General features: G+C 36.0%; 1 protein-coding gene across 1 annotated transcript in view; it reads right to left on the minus strand.

Moving 5' to 3' along the window:
• CACNA1D (calcium channel, voltage-dependent, L type, alpha 1D subunit) overlaps window positions 1-17,155 on the minus strand; it is a gene marked incomplete at its 5' end in the record, with an annotated part of 73,255 nt that extends 56,100 nt beyond the window's left edge. Inside the window, 13 exon segments of the mRNA XM_008948442.1 lie at window positions 114-265; window positions 827-914; window positions 1,953-2,059; window positions 6,347-6,406; window positions 9,008-9,137; window positions 10,939-11,083; window positions 11,484-11,553; window positions 12,199-12,268; window positions 12,969-13,083; window positions 14,122-14,242; window positions 15,833-16,040; window positions 16,185-16,410; window positions 16,995-17,155. Coding sequence (XP_008946690.1) covers window positions 114-265; window positions 827-914; window positions 1,953-2,059; window positions 6,347-6,406; window positions 9,008-9,137; window positions 10,939-11,083; window positions 11,484-11,553; window positions 12,199-12,268; window positions 12,969-13,083; window positions 14,122-14,242; window positions 15,833-16,040; window positions 16,185-16,410; window positions 16,995-17,155 — 1,653 coding nt within the window.
• Window positions 17,156-17,385: the final 230 nt, after the last annotated feature.

Below are 17,385 nucleotides of genomic sequence, written 5' to 3' on the forward strand. Positions count from 1 at the left end.
AACAAAAAGCAATGACAAGATGAAGAATATGCAAAACAAGCATATATATACTGTGATTGGTTCAGAATGGGACCAACTCAGTTCCAGCAGCAAGTTACCAAGAAGTCAACATATCTTTGCTTTCTTTGATGTAGTGTTAATTTTGAGAGTGTCTTACCTTGAAAAGCTGCACTCCAATACAAGCAAACATGAACTGCAACAGAGTTGTAACAATCATGATATTACCAATAGTTCTAATAGCCACAAAGACACATTGAACAACATGCTGGAAAGAAAGAGAAAGAAAAACAAAGAAAAAAAGATATTTTTTAATACAACTTGTTACTTGGTATCACAGAATACATACCGTAAAAGTTTATTTTATCACACTCAGATTATTTTTTTTTTTAATTACTTTATTTGGGTTGTCAGTATTATACTTTCTGTCATAATTAAACTTACTTTCTAAATTGTCTATAAGTCTGTTGGCATAGACTGATCAAGATAATTACATAAGCATTATGGAAAAACAGTTAAAATGTTGTTCTGACATGTTGGTTCACGGCAAGTATCCCAGTCAAAATCTGTTCTCTGTGGCACTGGTGTTCTTCCATATATAAACTGCTCTAATTCTGGGCAGAACCTGGCCTGGTATGTTTAAGAAGCGGTAACTAATTCATGTCCTTGCCCTGTGAACTTCTCTAGGCAATCTTTCTTGCACAACAATTTTTAACCTGCAGCAGGACTGAAGAACCAGGCCAACAGAAATAGAACTTAAAAACCAAAAACAACAAAAACAAACAAACAAACAAAACAAAAACAAACCCACACAACAAAAAAACACCACCTTAAGTCCTTTTGCTCTGTTAATTGCCCTTAGAGGCCTCAAGACTCTTAAAACTCTGAGGATCTTCACAACTGAGATAGCACTTGATCTATGGGGGAAAAAAAAGTTATGCTGTTACTTTTAAGGTAACAGATTTTATTACTAAGAATAATAATGTTCTTGTAACATTGTTATATATGAAATCTCAAAAAAGTCTCAAGATAGTTATACACAAGTTTTTTAAAAGTATTTCTTTATCGATCCTTTATTATTACTACAAAATAGTATCAGCCTCATATATAGCATAAGAATAATTTTGTTTTCTGGAGATTTTTATTTCAATCTGGGAATTAACAGCTCAGAAACTTGTCTGATACTGTAATGCATTTAATTTGGTCAGAAGCAAAACAGTCACCCAAGGTATTTTTCAGTGTTGACTAGCTCTGTCAAAGACACTGTGTAAGTTCTGTAGATCAATGAATACCTTCATTTCAAACCAGCTGCAAATGAAAAGATCTCAAATGACTTATATACTCTTTGAGTACCAAGGACTGCATTTTGAGGAAATAATAGTAGACAGCCTTTTAAAGAACAAACTGTGAAACTGAAACCTTGTGTAAGATGTCTTAGTACGAGCAGAACACATAGGGGGAAGACATTGACTGCCACCCAGCCCTTGCTCTTTTCTAAGACACTAAAAGTTTCACAAATCATTTTAAATGAGGCACAACTGCTCAGTGAATCAATAAGCACCTTCAGGCTCTTTTATTATATTTAGCCTGATATAAAAAAAAAAAAAATTCTTCATTAGCACAGTCCTCATTAAGGTACAACTTCTCTCCTTTTCAAACACTGCCAAGGTAATTATCCCCATAGGTCCAGGAGCTACTTGCTATACAATACAATGTCGTGGTGCTCTTCCTTGTTCTCTTGGTAATTACTGGAAGTAGTAATTTGTTTCTAGTTTGTAGCAGTAATGAGCTACAACATATTCCATATATAAAAACACTACTAGTCCCAACCCTGAATGCTGATCCTGCACACCCACACACAACAAGGAAAGCAAAGGAGCCAAAACACTGATTTTAGTATAAAACCCCAAAGAAAAAAAAAAAAGAATCATTCACATTGTAAGTATAGTACTTACTGAATACCAAATGATACCAGAGAAACACCCACAACCAGCAAATCCAGCAAATTAAAATAATTCCTGCAGAAGGACCCTTTATGAAGGAATGCTCCAAAAGCTGTCATCTAAAAAGATAATTGTTACACATTTAGACTATATTTTGATTTATTCAAATTCACATTTAGGCTGTTTACAAGACACTTGTCTAGAGTGTGAATGCATACAATATTATCTCACTTGCTAAAAGCAACTGAGATAGAAAACAATCCCACTGTGAGCTTTAAATGCTTCATTGAAATTATAAAAATTCTGCTCAAGCAACACCAGCAAATGTGTTAATTCTCTCATATCAACAAATGTTACATTTTCTGTAAGAATTGATTAGGCTGAGGTGATTACACTGAATTGATTTGGTCTTTCTTAGAAAAATGACTGCAAAAAAACATAAACTTTCCATGTTTTTTGAACTGTAAGGTCCAGATTCTGACTCCTAATCTTTCATGCTATCTTGAGAATTGAGGGATCTGAAAGTGTATTGCAAAATCCTGAGAGTCAAATCTGGTACAGAACCAGCCCAAGGTTGTCAGAAGGCAGCACTGCAGTGCTATTTTGCCTTTGGCTCACAAGAGATGCATGAGTGGGTTTCTTGGAACAACCTGGAACAAGCTATAGATTGTTCTGTATTGTGTGTGGACAAGGGTCCCCAAGTTTTGCTGGTCTGCATGGACTATCAAACATTGCTCTCCCTATCAGATTTTATCTTCATTTTTTTGCTTTCTGTACCTACATTAAGATTAAAGAAGCACACAGAGGATATCTTGTGAATGAACCTGCATGCATCATTTGCAGGTTTCATTAGGAGCCAGCAACAAGGGCTCTATTAATTATGGCTGCAAACAGAATCTGGGCAGATGTTCTCAGGTACTGCAAAACTGAATTTGGCTCCTGAATCTGTGAATCAGATCCTTACCATAACAGTGAGCAAGTACCAGTTAAAAAACACACAGAGGAATATAGTTGAGCCATTGGAAGCTCAGAATCTGCACTTGAGTAGAATTTCAGATTTTTTTTCCATAGTTATAGGTTAAGACTGAAACTGAAAACCTGAAATTAAAATAAGGATACCTTTGAAAAATACCTAGTAGTCAGTTCAGGCACACGGATTCTAATTTCTTTAGCCTTAAGGACCTCTTAAAAAGGCTTGAGTATTCTCAACTGCTCATTGTTTTGCCCAGGTAAGAGAACTCAAAGCCAGTCAGAAAATATCTGATACTGACAAGGCACTTTAAATACATTGCTTTCTATTCTCTTCTGTTCCTCAAGATGGAACAAAAAGATTTTATTTCCTTTCCTCTTGTAGCAGACTATTGCATCTTCCAAGACTGTTCCACAATGTAGAACACAGCTACCATCAATGGGCATCTCAGTCTACTGTGTCACTACTTGTGTGCACAAACTTGCAGACCTATGCATGAAAAACCATCAACATCAGTGAAAGCTACATAACTGCAAAGGAGCATCAACTACAAAAAATGTGGGGATTTTTTAAAGCTCTTGTGTCCTTATTCTCACAGTAAACATTAGATTGTCATGTTCAGAATACTAAATGTTCCTCAAAACTAGAAGAATAAAAATCCTAAGGCTTTAACTCATGCCATACCATGAGAGATAGTAATATGATAAAATTTCTGATTAATTCCTAGCTCTTTTCACGCAGCTGTACAGAGTATGACTAAACTCATTAAAATCAGTGGGAGTTGAACACTAAAATAATCCTGACTATCAAACTTACACCTACCTATAAATATGCAATTACACTGTAGTATGTTATCAGTTAGAAGCACACAAAGTTTCACGTAGAGTCCCCAAAAAGTAAACTGACCTACAAATACAGGTGAAGTATGTATCTCCCCATTTTATATACAGACTCACATTTCAATCACTACAAATCCCCATGGAAGCATTTGAATAAAACTCTTTATAGCAAATCATTCCATCCTTTACAGAACTCAAAACCAAAGCAAAGCCTAAAGCAGATTTGATCAGATGCTGCAGGACACACACTGAGCTGAGCACCTGGGGCACCACCAGTGCCCCTCCTTTCCTCTCCTCCGGTCTGCAATTCCACACCACTGGGGACTGGTTTAAATGGTGTGGGATTAGCACAGCTGGGACAAGATTAAAAGCAAAAGGCCCTAACCTGACCTTTGTTCCAATGTTCTTACATTTCCCTGAGTACTGCAAACAGGATAGTAAACTGGATTTCAACACCACATAGGGATTACATTAGAGAATTCTTAAATGCTTTAAACTGATGTTGCAGCTTTTCTGTTATTCATGTCCTCATTCATACACTTGACACCATATAACATGGAAAATCTCCTGTCTGCAGAGCAGTCAATAAGAGAGAGCACAGGGAGGCTCCTCACATGCCAAGAGTTACTCCATTTTAATGCTTGGGGTTTGGACATTTATGAGTTTCTTTGTTGCAGCTGATTCTCTTGATTTCGGTTTCATATACTTTTTGCCTGGAAATTAAGGAATGCGATTGATACTGCAGGTCTAGTCTTGAATTTACTCCTTGCAGAACACACACAGGTTCTGTATAACTTAGATTCTGTGGAAAGCACAATGCAAAACTCAGCACAGAAGACATGGAGAACTCCAGCCATAAGCAAGCAAAGCCAGCATCTGAGACATGTTAGTAAAGCAGGCACGGTATACGTGCACATGTCATGTTCTTGTTGTTCATTGCATTTTTTGGTACAATTTATTTTCCTTTATAAATACATGAGTGCATTGCAGGGCAGAGCTTCCTGGAGAAAGGCAGGAGCATCAACACTTTTGGCCATGATGGGGCTTCTTGTTTCTTTGTAATATTTTGCAATGCCAGATTTCAGCAGCCCAAGCTTAAGACTTACCTACATCCCTTGGATAAATCTTGAGTCACTCAGTGTCAGAATCTTTTGCAGTTAGGAATGTTGCTTTTCTTAACGCTAATGCCTATTTGTGCTTTGTTTTCTAATTCCCCTGTCTCCTAGAGAAACAATTGGAGCTGCAGGAGCTATACAGCCTGCTGGTCAGAGCATGTAGAAAATTTACCAACTTTCTTCTGCCACAGAAATGGTGATAACATATTTTGCCTGGCTTCTCAAATTCAGAGTTGGGAACTAGTTTGATCTAATGCTACAGGTCCCTTCAGTGCTTTATTCTTTCCTTTAGTTTGGCATTTCTCTAGCAGTGAAGAAACTTGATATTTAATTTAAAATGCTACAAAAATTATAAGATGAATCGATTCTTTAGCAAGCTCCTCACTGCTGAAAGTGAGAAATAAGGGGATAAACATGAGTCTGGAAGAATATTAACAAGCATAAAAGTCGTCTACTACTTACAGTACAGCATATCTTGTAAACAGCCCAAATACTGCATCAATTACTGTTAATCAAACCACATTGTGAACAGTATGCACAGCAATATGAGCAAAAGCTGGGAGAAGAGATTTTGTTAAGCATAATTCTCAACTGGGAATGCAAAGTTTATGTACAGATTCTTAGTGCACCAGAAATTTTTAAGTGTATAGATCAGGGTTACTCAACCAAAAACTCAAGGTGAATATACACAGCATTAAACTTTTAGGAATAATTTATAAATATCTGAAAAACTATTTTGCAAATTCCAAAAATAATTTTGTTTGTTCATCATTTTCTGAAATGCTAACCTAATTTAAATGAAGCTAATCCTCAGTTATATGGGTTCTTTGCCAGAGTAAGCCTCATACACTTAAAATCTGAGTAACCCCTGTGGATATTTTTAAAAATCAGTACACAAACTATACATTAAAAGGCCAATTTTTGACTCATGCGTGGGTAATACATTTAAGCAAGCATTTTTATGCCTTTCTGTGTATTTAAATGTATGCCCAAGATTAATGCAAAGTATCTTGATAGGTAGATAGGTAAATGCAAGATATCTTGCAAGTCCTATTGCAAGAAAATAGTTATCTACTATTTTAGCTCTGTGACTATAGATCAGCAAAAGAAATGAGAAATTACATGCTCCCTCCTTAAAAGACTGATTATCTCTTTTGGAAATGCCAGAGCAAGGAGAAGGAAAAGCTCATGCGCAGTGAATCATTTTTCCCTTTTCTGACAACTGCAAGTTTAAAAAGGGTAAAAAAAATGAATTATAAAATTGATGTAATGATAAAAACATCAGCTTCTTCATGCACTCAATGGTAAAAAAGAACCAATCAAAACTATGAGGAACTGTGAAATAAAAAACTCCTCTGGTTTAAAAAACAGTTTAGCTTTGATCGCTTAGAGAAAAGGCGAAGAACACTTCAAGTGCCTTTTCTTGGCAGGTGACACACAAGGAAAATCCTTTTAAACAAACTTCCTTTAGAAACCTGTTACCTTCAAAATGATCTCAAATGTAAACATACTAGTGAAGACATAATCTGCATACCCTAGGATCTGGAAGGTAAACAAAAAGTTACAAACATTATTGCTAAAGCTGCTTTTGAGCTAACAAGGATCAATTAACAATGCATTACCTTTAACAGGATTTCAACAGTAAAGATGGCTGTGAAAGCATAGTCAAAGTAACCAAGTATCTGCAAGGTATAATATGTGCCACAGTAAGAAATCCATCTATTAATAAATTTTTACAATTTAGACCACATGTACAACAACATCTGAATTAATCTAAGTAGGTAGAAGTGGAATTTAGACAAAGCAGTTTAAAATTCCAGCTATTGTACAACCATTTTTATTTACTTAAAAATTTATCAGATGCCACTGTGTTTGGATAACAGATTTCACCCCTAAAGAATTAGGGTTAAAGAGAACCCAATAAGCAACATTTTCTTTAAATTCAGACTTTATCAGCTTTCACTTTGGTTAATAAAAAAAAGACAAGTATTTTTTAATAAGTATCTATTCTTTGTGTAAGATATTGTATCCTTGCTAAAGGCTGAAGAAAGTAGCTGTTAAAGCTGATAGAGCTTTATTTTTAAGTATGTTTCCAATATAGAAGTGGTTTATTTGCAGGAAATTGAAAAGAACCCACAACAGTTGCATAATGATACATAAACTTTTTAAAAAAGACTGTGGATGTGGTGTTGACATCACAGCTGTTGACAGGACAGCTGCCATATGTTTCAGTACAACCAAAATTTCACCCTTTCAAGGTGGCCGTATCACTAGCACCTAATTCAGCTACCAACATTCATTGCAGTAGGGCACTAGTATAGTTTTGAGGATCCAGCAATCCGACTAGTGAGCTGTTGTGCACAGAAACGTGTTGCCTGCAGTTCAGCAACTAATGAAATGGGAAGAAATAAAATAAACAACACACAAAGAAAGTATTCCTATTAGATCATAGAGAAGGAAATAATTTTTTCCCTTTGTTCAGCTGAAGATCACATCCTTCTGCCCCTTTCTGTAGCTGAAAAAATAGGCAAATGTTAAAGCTAGTAAACAAAGATTAATCAGTAAGGAATTCATTCTAGAGTTAAAGGAAAATATTTAAAGGCATTGCAGTTTGTAAATTTTCATTCCCCTGCTGAGCTGGCTGGTTGAAGGTACATGATTACTTAAGGTAATAACAAGAAAAATATACAGGTCTGGTGCATTGTGATTATGTCCAACAAGAGGGCAACACCTTCTTGAAATGACTCACAGATTTTACCTATGTGCCAAATAGGAATAATCCGCTCAGCTACCACCAATCTCCACTTACATTTTCCTAGTACTCCTCTAGTTAGAAAAACTAGTATCAGCCCTTCTAGCCATTTCTACAGTAACAACCTCAGTATTCCCCACCAGATCTTTCTCTTACCCATTAATGTGATTTATTCACAAGACTGCACTTGTCCAGTTTTATAGATATGGGAAGCACACAGCTCTAGTGAATAGTACATGAAGAGTGTCTTTGTTCTTTGACCTCTTTTACCTTTGAAGAAAGTTTTAGTTTTTTGGTTTCCACTAATGTTACTGAAAAAATGTTCAGAGAATGCCAACAGCCAGAAGAGGACTTTCAGAAGCTGCATATACACTAGCAAGAGCTACGGTATACATCCTCTACTGGCCATCTTTCCTGTAAGAGGTGGAAGAGTTTCTCTAACTCCATGGCAATCTCTACAGATCAATTCATATCTATGACAGGAGAGACCTGGAAGTTCTGCCAAAGTATCCCAAAAGGCCCCACAGACTATTACCGATTTGCATCACCAGTTATTTCATACCTCATCTAAAGCATGGACAACTCACAATAACATGAGAGGCTTGCTTCACCACTACAAGTGCAACAAGTGTCAGACAAGCATTCATGATCACAATAGTGGACTTATTTTTGTTTCTGTCCAATAATTGACAGTAACCATTTGAGTAACTGCGAGGACTTCTATATTATGAACTTATGAACTCAGAATGGGGGATTCAGGAATTTGTTTTAGGCAAACACCATTGTTCATCCACCGCATACACTACAGTTTTACAGAATAATAGAGAAATTTCCGAATTTAATATTCTTACAAATATTTTGTTTCCTCAAGTATATTTAACGAAGGAATAAGGAATCCAAGGATCTTGTGGTCAGATGTGGTGGTATTGTATTCTAAGTCATTCAGTGTGACCACACCAACTTCTTTGAAAAAAGAGGTAATGAATCCATACACACACTAACAGAGTGATACTCTGAGATCCCCAAGACCATATAACAGAGTCAATGAAGGAGAAGATAGGACAGGTCAGAGTCCATTCCCAACATATAATAAATTATAAAGATTATGCTCAGCTTGAGATTATTTTATTCTGATCCATTCACCTAACAAAGGAATAACATTGTGTACGTAACAAATGGTTCTACTACCTATGATATTCCACTGATACAAGTTAGTTGTATTTAAAGATTTCTTTTTTCTGAAGAAAAAAAAAAAAAAAACCCAAACATAAATGTATGGCTTGAAAAAGGAAAAGTTCTTAACTTGAAAATTAAAAATCAGACACTAGTCCCAAAGGATTGATACCCTGTGAGGATATATTTATCTTCAGGGATAAAAGTGAAGGGCTTACATTATTTCGAAAAGAGTGGCTGCGAATTGGATCTTCTGCTGCTAGGGAGACACTGCTCAGCATGATGAAGACAAGGATGAGATTGGTAAAGATGTGATGATTGATGAGTCTGTGGCATCCCACTCGAATTCTGAAGAAGAGATACAAAAATATACCATGTGTGCAAACAGAATTCAGCAGATGGCTAATATACAACATGTTTTCTGTTGCTCCACCAACAGTAACAGAACACTGCAACTATCAGCAGCTAAACACAGTGTGAATGCTGAAGCTATTGCCCTGATCTCTAAAAATGCAAATAAATTCAGAACCCAATCCACCTATAGTGAAGATGCACTTAGTGAAGGAACCCAAGACATTTCTGAGCTCCTGTTGGTTTTCAATGGGTTATGAATGCCACTACAAGTTCCAATGTTTGTACCACTGTGTACCTACGGAGGCCAATGTCAACAGGACCAATTCTAGATAATAAGTCATTTCAGATCGCCAGTTTGGTTTGATTCTTATTAAGGCTCTCAAAAATACTCATCTGGCGAGATGAGGCTTTAGGCTACAGATCTCAGTATGCTGCTTAGAGACTCAGCCCAAATCAGAATCTTCTGTGAAGAATTTCTTATAGAATTACAGGACAAGTAAGTGCTGAAGATTATAGAGCTGCTAAGTTTCAGCCACAGGACATGAAGTGGAAATGTACATATGCTTAGAGCAACTAAGCAAACAGTTATTCTAAAAACCATTAAGCACCTTGGTAGAGTAGAACATGATCAAATTGGCAAAAAGTCAGGATCAGGTGCATAACTGACTAAAACTGCAGTTGTCTAAATTCTGCTGAGGAATCGGAGGATTCCTGGGGAACATTTATTCTCCCATCATTGAGAAGATGATTTGAGTATATTCTGAGTTAAGTAAGTTGGCCATTTTGGCCTGAGAACACGTAGCATTGAGGCCAAAAGCAATCTAATATGTTAAACAAATCTAATGTTTTTGCACTCGGCATATATATATTCTGAAAATTACTAGTTTAAATGGCTCTCTACTCTGAAAATTCTGAAGAACTTCAAACAACCCATTCAACAAGTAAGATATAAGCGCAGAACGTTGTATCTTGATCATCACCCCATCTTCTAAATTTGTGATGTCCTCTATCACTGAGAAGACAGCATTCTCCCATGACAAATAACCCTTAAACTCCAGTCTAAGAGTGATCATGAAATTGCTACTTATAAATATAACAGCTATTTTCAGTCTGTAGGATATGAATTTAGTTCACTTGTTCACTTCCATCCAACAATTAGTAATGACTTCTACTGACTAGCAAAGCTTGCTTTCTTCATCAGCATACAAAGCAAAAGATACCAAAAGTTCTGGAGTTAGTCTGAACACTGAAAGATCCCAATTCCCCCCAAAATCCAACTATTATTGCTTTTGATTTTAGAAATAATTTGTCTTTATTGCCAATGTTTGCTTGAATCTGGGAAAATGCTTTTACCCCAGGAGGAATATACACATGCTTTCTCCTTCTTTTCTCATTATCACTCTCTTACTTTCTCTTCTCCTTCATCACCTGCATTGCTCCATAAAGGTTCTATAGGAATCCTTTCTTATGTAGAAGATGCTTGGATCTTATGTCAGAGTTTTTCTATCCAGTGACTAACATATTAAATAGTTGGTAAAGATTAAACAATACTTTTCAGATGTGCAGACTTGACAGACTACGTACAAAATTACATTATCTTCAACAGTGGGAAGCAAACTAGTATATTTATCAATTTTTTTTTCATTTACTGAGTCACCTTAGAAGAAAATTCAGTCTCTCTCCTATTGAAAATACTGGAGTTCTATCCCTAAGCTCACTGGAAGGAAGCCTGTTCATTCAGTGCACTGCTAAACCTTGGTGGCCTAAACTAGTATTTTTCAAGATTATTATTTACGGATTGGTGCTGCTGAAAATGAAGAAGGCACTCCCTTCAGGGATTGGTGTTATCTTCTCCTTCATATTCAGTTCTGATATTCTACGGGGACGTGGGCCTGCTGGTACCTCTGGTTCATCCTCCTCATCTTCTTCATCTTCACCTACTTTAAATTAAACACATTTTTACTATAAAATAAAAAGCACTGAGACTTTGTTCACAACAATATAAAAGCATGGCTTGTATTAAAATACATCTGAACATCTTCAGCCTTGGAATGTCCTTTTTTTGCCAAACATTTCAGAAAAGCTTACAATTTTCTCTCACATGCAGAGAGTATTACCACAGCAGTCTTTAGGCTCACAGTATTAACTCTTATATACTGTTTGTACTGTCTAGGAAGCTGCAGGAAAAGATAATACTTAGCAGCTTACAGGCCCATTTATCCACTGATAACAGAGCACAACATCACTGTCTTCAAAGGAATTGATTCAGTATTCAGCAAGCCCGAGTTTAGGATATTTTGGCAAACAAACCTGTTTGTCTTCTGACCAGTATTAACGTACCTGGTACATCACAGGGTGGATAGGGATCTTTATCCTCATCCTCTCCTTCTCCATATTCAGCAATTGTTACCTACAGCAATGAAAGGGATGCACAAGAAAAAAATAAATTTAAATATAGCTTGGGTATAAAGTCAACAGAAAGTCCAAATAAGCATCTGAAGGCAAGGAAGTGACCTCTATGCTTAGTCTTGAGTTTTCTGAAACAAGGTAACTGAGAACAGAGGAAAGCTGAAAGTTTAATATGTGCTTTTAAAATATTATTTTTTCTATAGTATCCATATTCTTCTGCCTGCATAGATCAAAGTGAGATTATAACAAACAGGCTTTGGTAAAAATTACCAAGAAAGTTGGAACGCTCTGCTAAGAGTTTATCATTCCTTAATCTCTCTAGTGGACTTACCAGGCAAATAGCTACCAGGATTCTAAAATAATGTCAATTTTATCTAACATTAACTACTTCATGCTCTATGAGCTTCCCTTGTCAGAATATCCTGAAACCAAAAGGATTTTCTGGATTAAGAGATTCAGTTAGGATGCAAAGAATGAGAATTAAGTTTCTGTTGACTAGAAAAAATGTACGTATGATGGGTCCATAAAAGGATTTCTAAAATGGGTTCATAAAGGAAATTGTACAATGCACAACAGTCTTGAAAAGTACTCCCTAGCAAAATTAGTAAAATTGCTTCTTAGAAAAAACAATTTTTAGAATAAACACCTTACTATCCTTGGGCTTCTTCTGGTCACCTTCTGACTTCTCACTTTTTTTATTTTCCAGACTCTCTTTTCTATAAAACAATAAAATAACAGTTACAAAGTATATCATGTAAAGACAGAAGATTTTAACTTTTCATAGAATGGGATAGTTAATTTAAGAGAGTATACTTAAAGCCATACAGTAAAATAGTTAAAATTATTTGCCCAGCTGGTGTCAGAGCAGTAAAGTCTATTGCATTTGAATGCAATGATCCATTTAAAAGATTATGATTTTGAATATAATTCCAGAAGCTAATCCCTAAAAAATTCAATGCATGATCATCACTCCTTTCAAAAGGGATAAACTGTGCCTTCAGACTCATACAAATAACTTTCATTGACTTCAATAGGCCTGTACTGATTTCAAAGGAAGTTTTCCTTCTTGTCTATATAAGGCTTAGAGAACTGATTCCCCGGGGAGTTGTGCACTGGCAACAGCAGATACATTCTTGTCCTAATTGTGCAATAAATCCTACCACTGCAGTGTTTAAATATCAGTTGGCTTATCATTACGTCCTTAATTCACCCCATTTTCCCATTTACTACCCAACTTTTGTCTACAATCATACTAATTTGGTCTCGTTTTAATATCCAGGTAAGCTCTTTCATATTTTTTCCTGAGTCAAATAAATTTTAAAGATGTTAAAGACATTAAAATAAAGAAAATGCGTATGAAAGAATTCAGTACCCTCCTCCTCCTGCTGCTTAATCAACATGCCCATGCTATTTTACCTTGCATTCTTTTTCCTTTCCTTTTCTTCTGCTTCTTCTTTCTGAGCTGTATTTAGACTTTCAGCATCTGCCAAGTTATCCACAGCAATGGCCAAGAAGACGTTTAGCAAGATATCTATTTCAAATCATTTTAAGGACATTATGCCTTACCATACTTGTTTGGTTTATTACCAACATAAATGCTGTCAATGTCAGAGATATAAAACACATGTTCCCAACCTACAGCACAGAGATTTCTGATGCTGGCATGTGGTGCAAATAATACTCATTTAATGGACTAGATTAATGGTGGGTGTAAAATGAGCAGAGATCCATTAGGGTCACTGATTTTAAAATGGCAGAATACTTGACATATTTTCAAAAAGAAATTAAATTCTACTTCATGCTAACCTGAGCAAGTTTCAAATATGAAACAATGTCTATAAACATTCAGGCATTCTGAAAAATTTATTTTTATAATGGACTAACTTCTGTGTCTACAACAGCCTATATAAAATTCCGTACTTCAGTCCATACCAAGTAAGTACATATATTGACAGAAGTACCACAGAAAATAGGATGGTCTTGTCCTTTTATCAGCTCCTGACCTTTCAAGAACTTCTGAGAAAGACATTAGCTTTTGATGCTACATGGGGCCAAGGAACTATTTCCACTGAAGGCAAGGAAGGGTAATGCTTCAGCAGACTTAACCCTGACTCAACGTTTCTCCATGCAGACCTTTCTCATCTGGTCCCTGTACTATACAGCAGATCACTGGCTCCACTGTCAGTGTGTGTCAGAATTAACAGGGCTATATCAAGCATCAGAAGGATGAACAGGAAATTGCTGCCATAGAGATCAGACTACATCTGCACACTTTCAGAGGGAGAGATGACTAACAGAGACAAGCAGGTAGAATAGGGCTGTTTTCTCACAGAGGGAAGAAAGAAAAAATTCTCTGTTTTCTGCCATTGTGGTGTCTGGAGATGGACTCAGAGATCACTGGAGTCTCATTCATTAAAGAACAGGTATACAAAGAAAAGTCTATTTAATGGACCTAGCACAAGCAGAAAGTGCTTGTATGTCCATTTCCTCCTCCCTCCTAGAGAAATTTTGCATATGTCCCCGGCACACAGCCCCATCTGGAGATGTTTCCCACAAGTGCAAAGGATACAGTTACCACAGATGAAGAGGATAATGAAATATATGCATACTATCATGCCTGAGGATGATGGGCCACCATATGCCATTATGCCATCATACATAACAGCATTCCAGTCTTCACCTGTTAGAATCTAGAAAGCAGATAGAGTATTAGTAACTCAACATTGAAAAATCAAATTAGTGTATGTTTCAAGGTTTGTTTTGGTTTTGTTTTGGGGGTTTTTGTGTGTGGTTTGTTTGTATGTTTGTTTTGGTTTTTTTTAGTAGTGGCCACAAATCTTTTCTAGTGCATGCCATTTGTTAGTCCTGTGAACTGGCATACCCATTTTCAATTTAATGGTGACTGGCCACCTTCCCATAAATTATATACTACTGCTATAGCTTTTAGTGCTGTGGCAGAATTACACAATTTTCTTATTGACTATTGTTTCACATAATTTCACCAAAGCCTAAAATAATTTTACAGAAATCTGTTGATTAGTTAAAAGGATAGCTTACAGTGATGCAAGTCCACATTTTTCTTCTACTACAAAAATTCTGAGTATTAAACACAGGCTATAGGGACACTTCATATACTTCTAGGTAACATATTCAAAATAATTGGTTCTATCCTGAGAAAACATGTAATACTGACTCTCCTTCCAAGTAATTAAAATGGTTGTTCAAGAATATGATATGCATGCCAATTTCAGAAATTCGAAGAGGTAAACTTATGAAGTTGAATTGCATAGTTGTTGAGCACCTAATAGGCCAATTGCTTCTGAGTGTATTCTAAACTAAAGGAAGCCTCATTCCTTTCAAAATGAGACAGCCCAAAATCTGGAAAAAAAAAATAATCCAACTCAGCTGAGTTTGAAAGTGCAGCCTTAGTTTTTTCAAGGGATATTGTCAGGTCAAACGTGAACATTTTTCCTCTTAAGGAAATGGTTCATTAAAATTTCCCTATGTTAAAATTACATGGAAACAGTTTTTGCTTGCTTTGGGCAGCCACCAGATGAAGCATCTATCAAAGAGATAGGAAGCTGGCAATGTTGGGTCTTGCAGGGTGAGCTTTAAGCACTTACCTACAACGTCTAAAACCAAACATTGTGGTAATGTGCAAAGCTGAATATGAAAATGACTACAAAGATTAAGCCAATTAGCCTGATTCCAGTACCCGAATTAGGAAAAATAAAAAAATAATTATAAAATAGTGAAAAGTAAACTGCATGACCCTATCTATTCACATGTAACAGGCATGTTGCTTTAAAATTTTCATAAACCTGACAACAGTGTCTCTTTAAAGAAATTCATACTTATTTTTATATCATAGTAAGTGGCATGACCTATATGTAAATATGCACTCTAACATGCTTCTCATTTCTTCCAGCTTAGGAATAGGTGACCTTTTATATAGCTAATGAAGTTAAAGAATACAATTTCATTAAAATAAAAATAACATTCCACCTCTTTTTCTAGTCATGTATTTGATGGACAAAGGAGGTTTAATTTTGTGAAGTAATATGATAGCTATGTTGCATAGATAGATCAAATAAGACATGAAACAAATGGTATAAATGGTACAGTTTTACCAGAGTACTGAATTTCATGAGCAGGATGCTACTTAAAGTAAACTGAATAAATAGTATTTGTGGTTGGTTTTTTTTTTTCAGACAACATGATCACTTAAACAGTTTTGTTTAAAAAGGTAAAATGTTTCATACGGGATGAAAGGAAGTTACCTGGAATACAGTTAAAAGAGCTTGTGGAAAATTATCGAAGGTGCTCCGTTTTGTTTGAGTTTCATCAAAATTAAATTTGCCTCCAAACAGCTGCATTCCAAGCAACGAGAAGATTATGATGAAGAGGAAAAGCAGAAGCAACAGTGAAGCAATGGACTTCATTGAGTTTAACAAGGATGCTACCAAGTTGCTCAGGGATGCCCAGTGCCTATAAATTAAAATGCGTGTGTTAACACACACCAAAAAAACCCCAAACAAAACAGTAAAAGAGCAGCGCATGATGAAGTATTACAAAAGAATTGCTGATCACCCTTCAGCTATCCCTAAAGTTAGCAGTATTACTTGATCTTACCTTGTTACTTTAAAAATACGCAGGAGACGAACACAGCGAAACACTGAAATTCCAAGGGGCGACATAATTTCCAACTCCACCAAAATGGTTTCAACAATGCCACCACAAACAACGAAGCAATCAAAGCGGTTAAATAGAGAAACAAAATAAGCTTGTAGGCCCAAGCTGTACATCTTTACTAACATTTCACAGGTGAATAAAGCCAGAAGAACTTTATTTGCGATATCTGGAACAAAATATTAAAACAAAAAAAAAAAAGACAGACATTCTTGAATTGTCTCATAGATGCCACTTTAATTTTAATGTTACTATACTTGCTATATTAATCTGCAGGCCTTTGCCTAAGAAGGAAGTACTGTTTTTTTAATATTGGACTCTATTTGATGCCAAAGCGGCAAAGGTTAGACAAGGATGAAAAGCTTCCTGCCACCTATAAACTTATCATTTCCCAATCCCTTGTGCAGCTCATGGCTGCTCAGCTCACAGGCTGAGACCATGCTAACTTAAGCAACACAGCCCACAGTACGTTCTGCTGTGCCAGTTACCACTTCCTTCCCTGTCTTTCCAGCATGTTTTAACAATAAAAGTACAGGTATTTACAATTCAGTATTGTCAGGTTTTTGCTGGTATGCCATCAAGCTGTGTTACAATTTTGCAGATCAAATAGATAAAGGCATTTCTTGTATCTCCCTTTGGCTGGGCTGAAAATCCTTCAGGAAAGCAAACAACAAAATGGCAAAGGACACAAGTAGTCACTGTTAGAATGCATGTATCCAAAGTAAAAACAGGACAGATGATTTTTGATTGTACCTTGGATCTGGGTCAGCCAGTCAGGTTGATTATAATGCTCCGATGAGATAGTTAATGTGTTCAGAAAGACCAAGACAATAACAAGCCAATAAAATGTGACAGATTTTACTGCAGCTCTACATTTTCTTCGATTAAATCGATTCCAGCGACGCCAGCGTCGACTGAAAGTTCAAATAAAACCAAATTTATTATTATATGGAAAACACATATCAACTTCAGAAGAGTTTTTGTGTAGAAAACAGTGCAAGTATGTATGCGTGAGCAAGTGTATTCTCATAAACTTGTGCACAATAATACAGACAGTTGCATAAATCGTTACCCATTGCACATTAGGAAGTGTTAATTTGTTATTCCTTTTTTAGATTTCATTATAGATTTCTAAATGTAAACT

The sequence above is a fragment of the Merops nubicus genome, unplaced genomic scaffold (assembly GCF_000691845.1).
Source record: "Merops nubicus isolate BGI_N331 unplaced genomic scaffold, ASM69184v1 scaffold31169, whole genome shotgun sequence".
In the NCBI taxonomy this organism is placed as follows: Eukaryota; Metazoa; Chordata; class Aves; order Coraciiformes; family Meropidae; genus Merops; species Merops nubicus.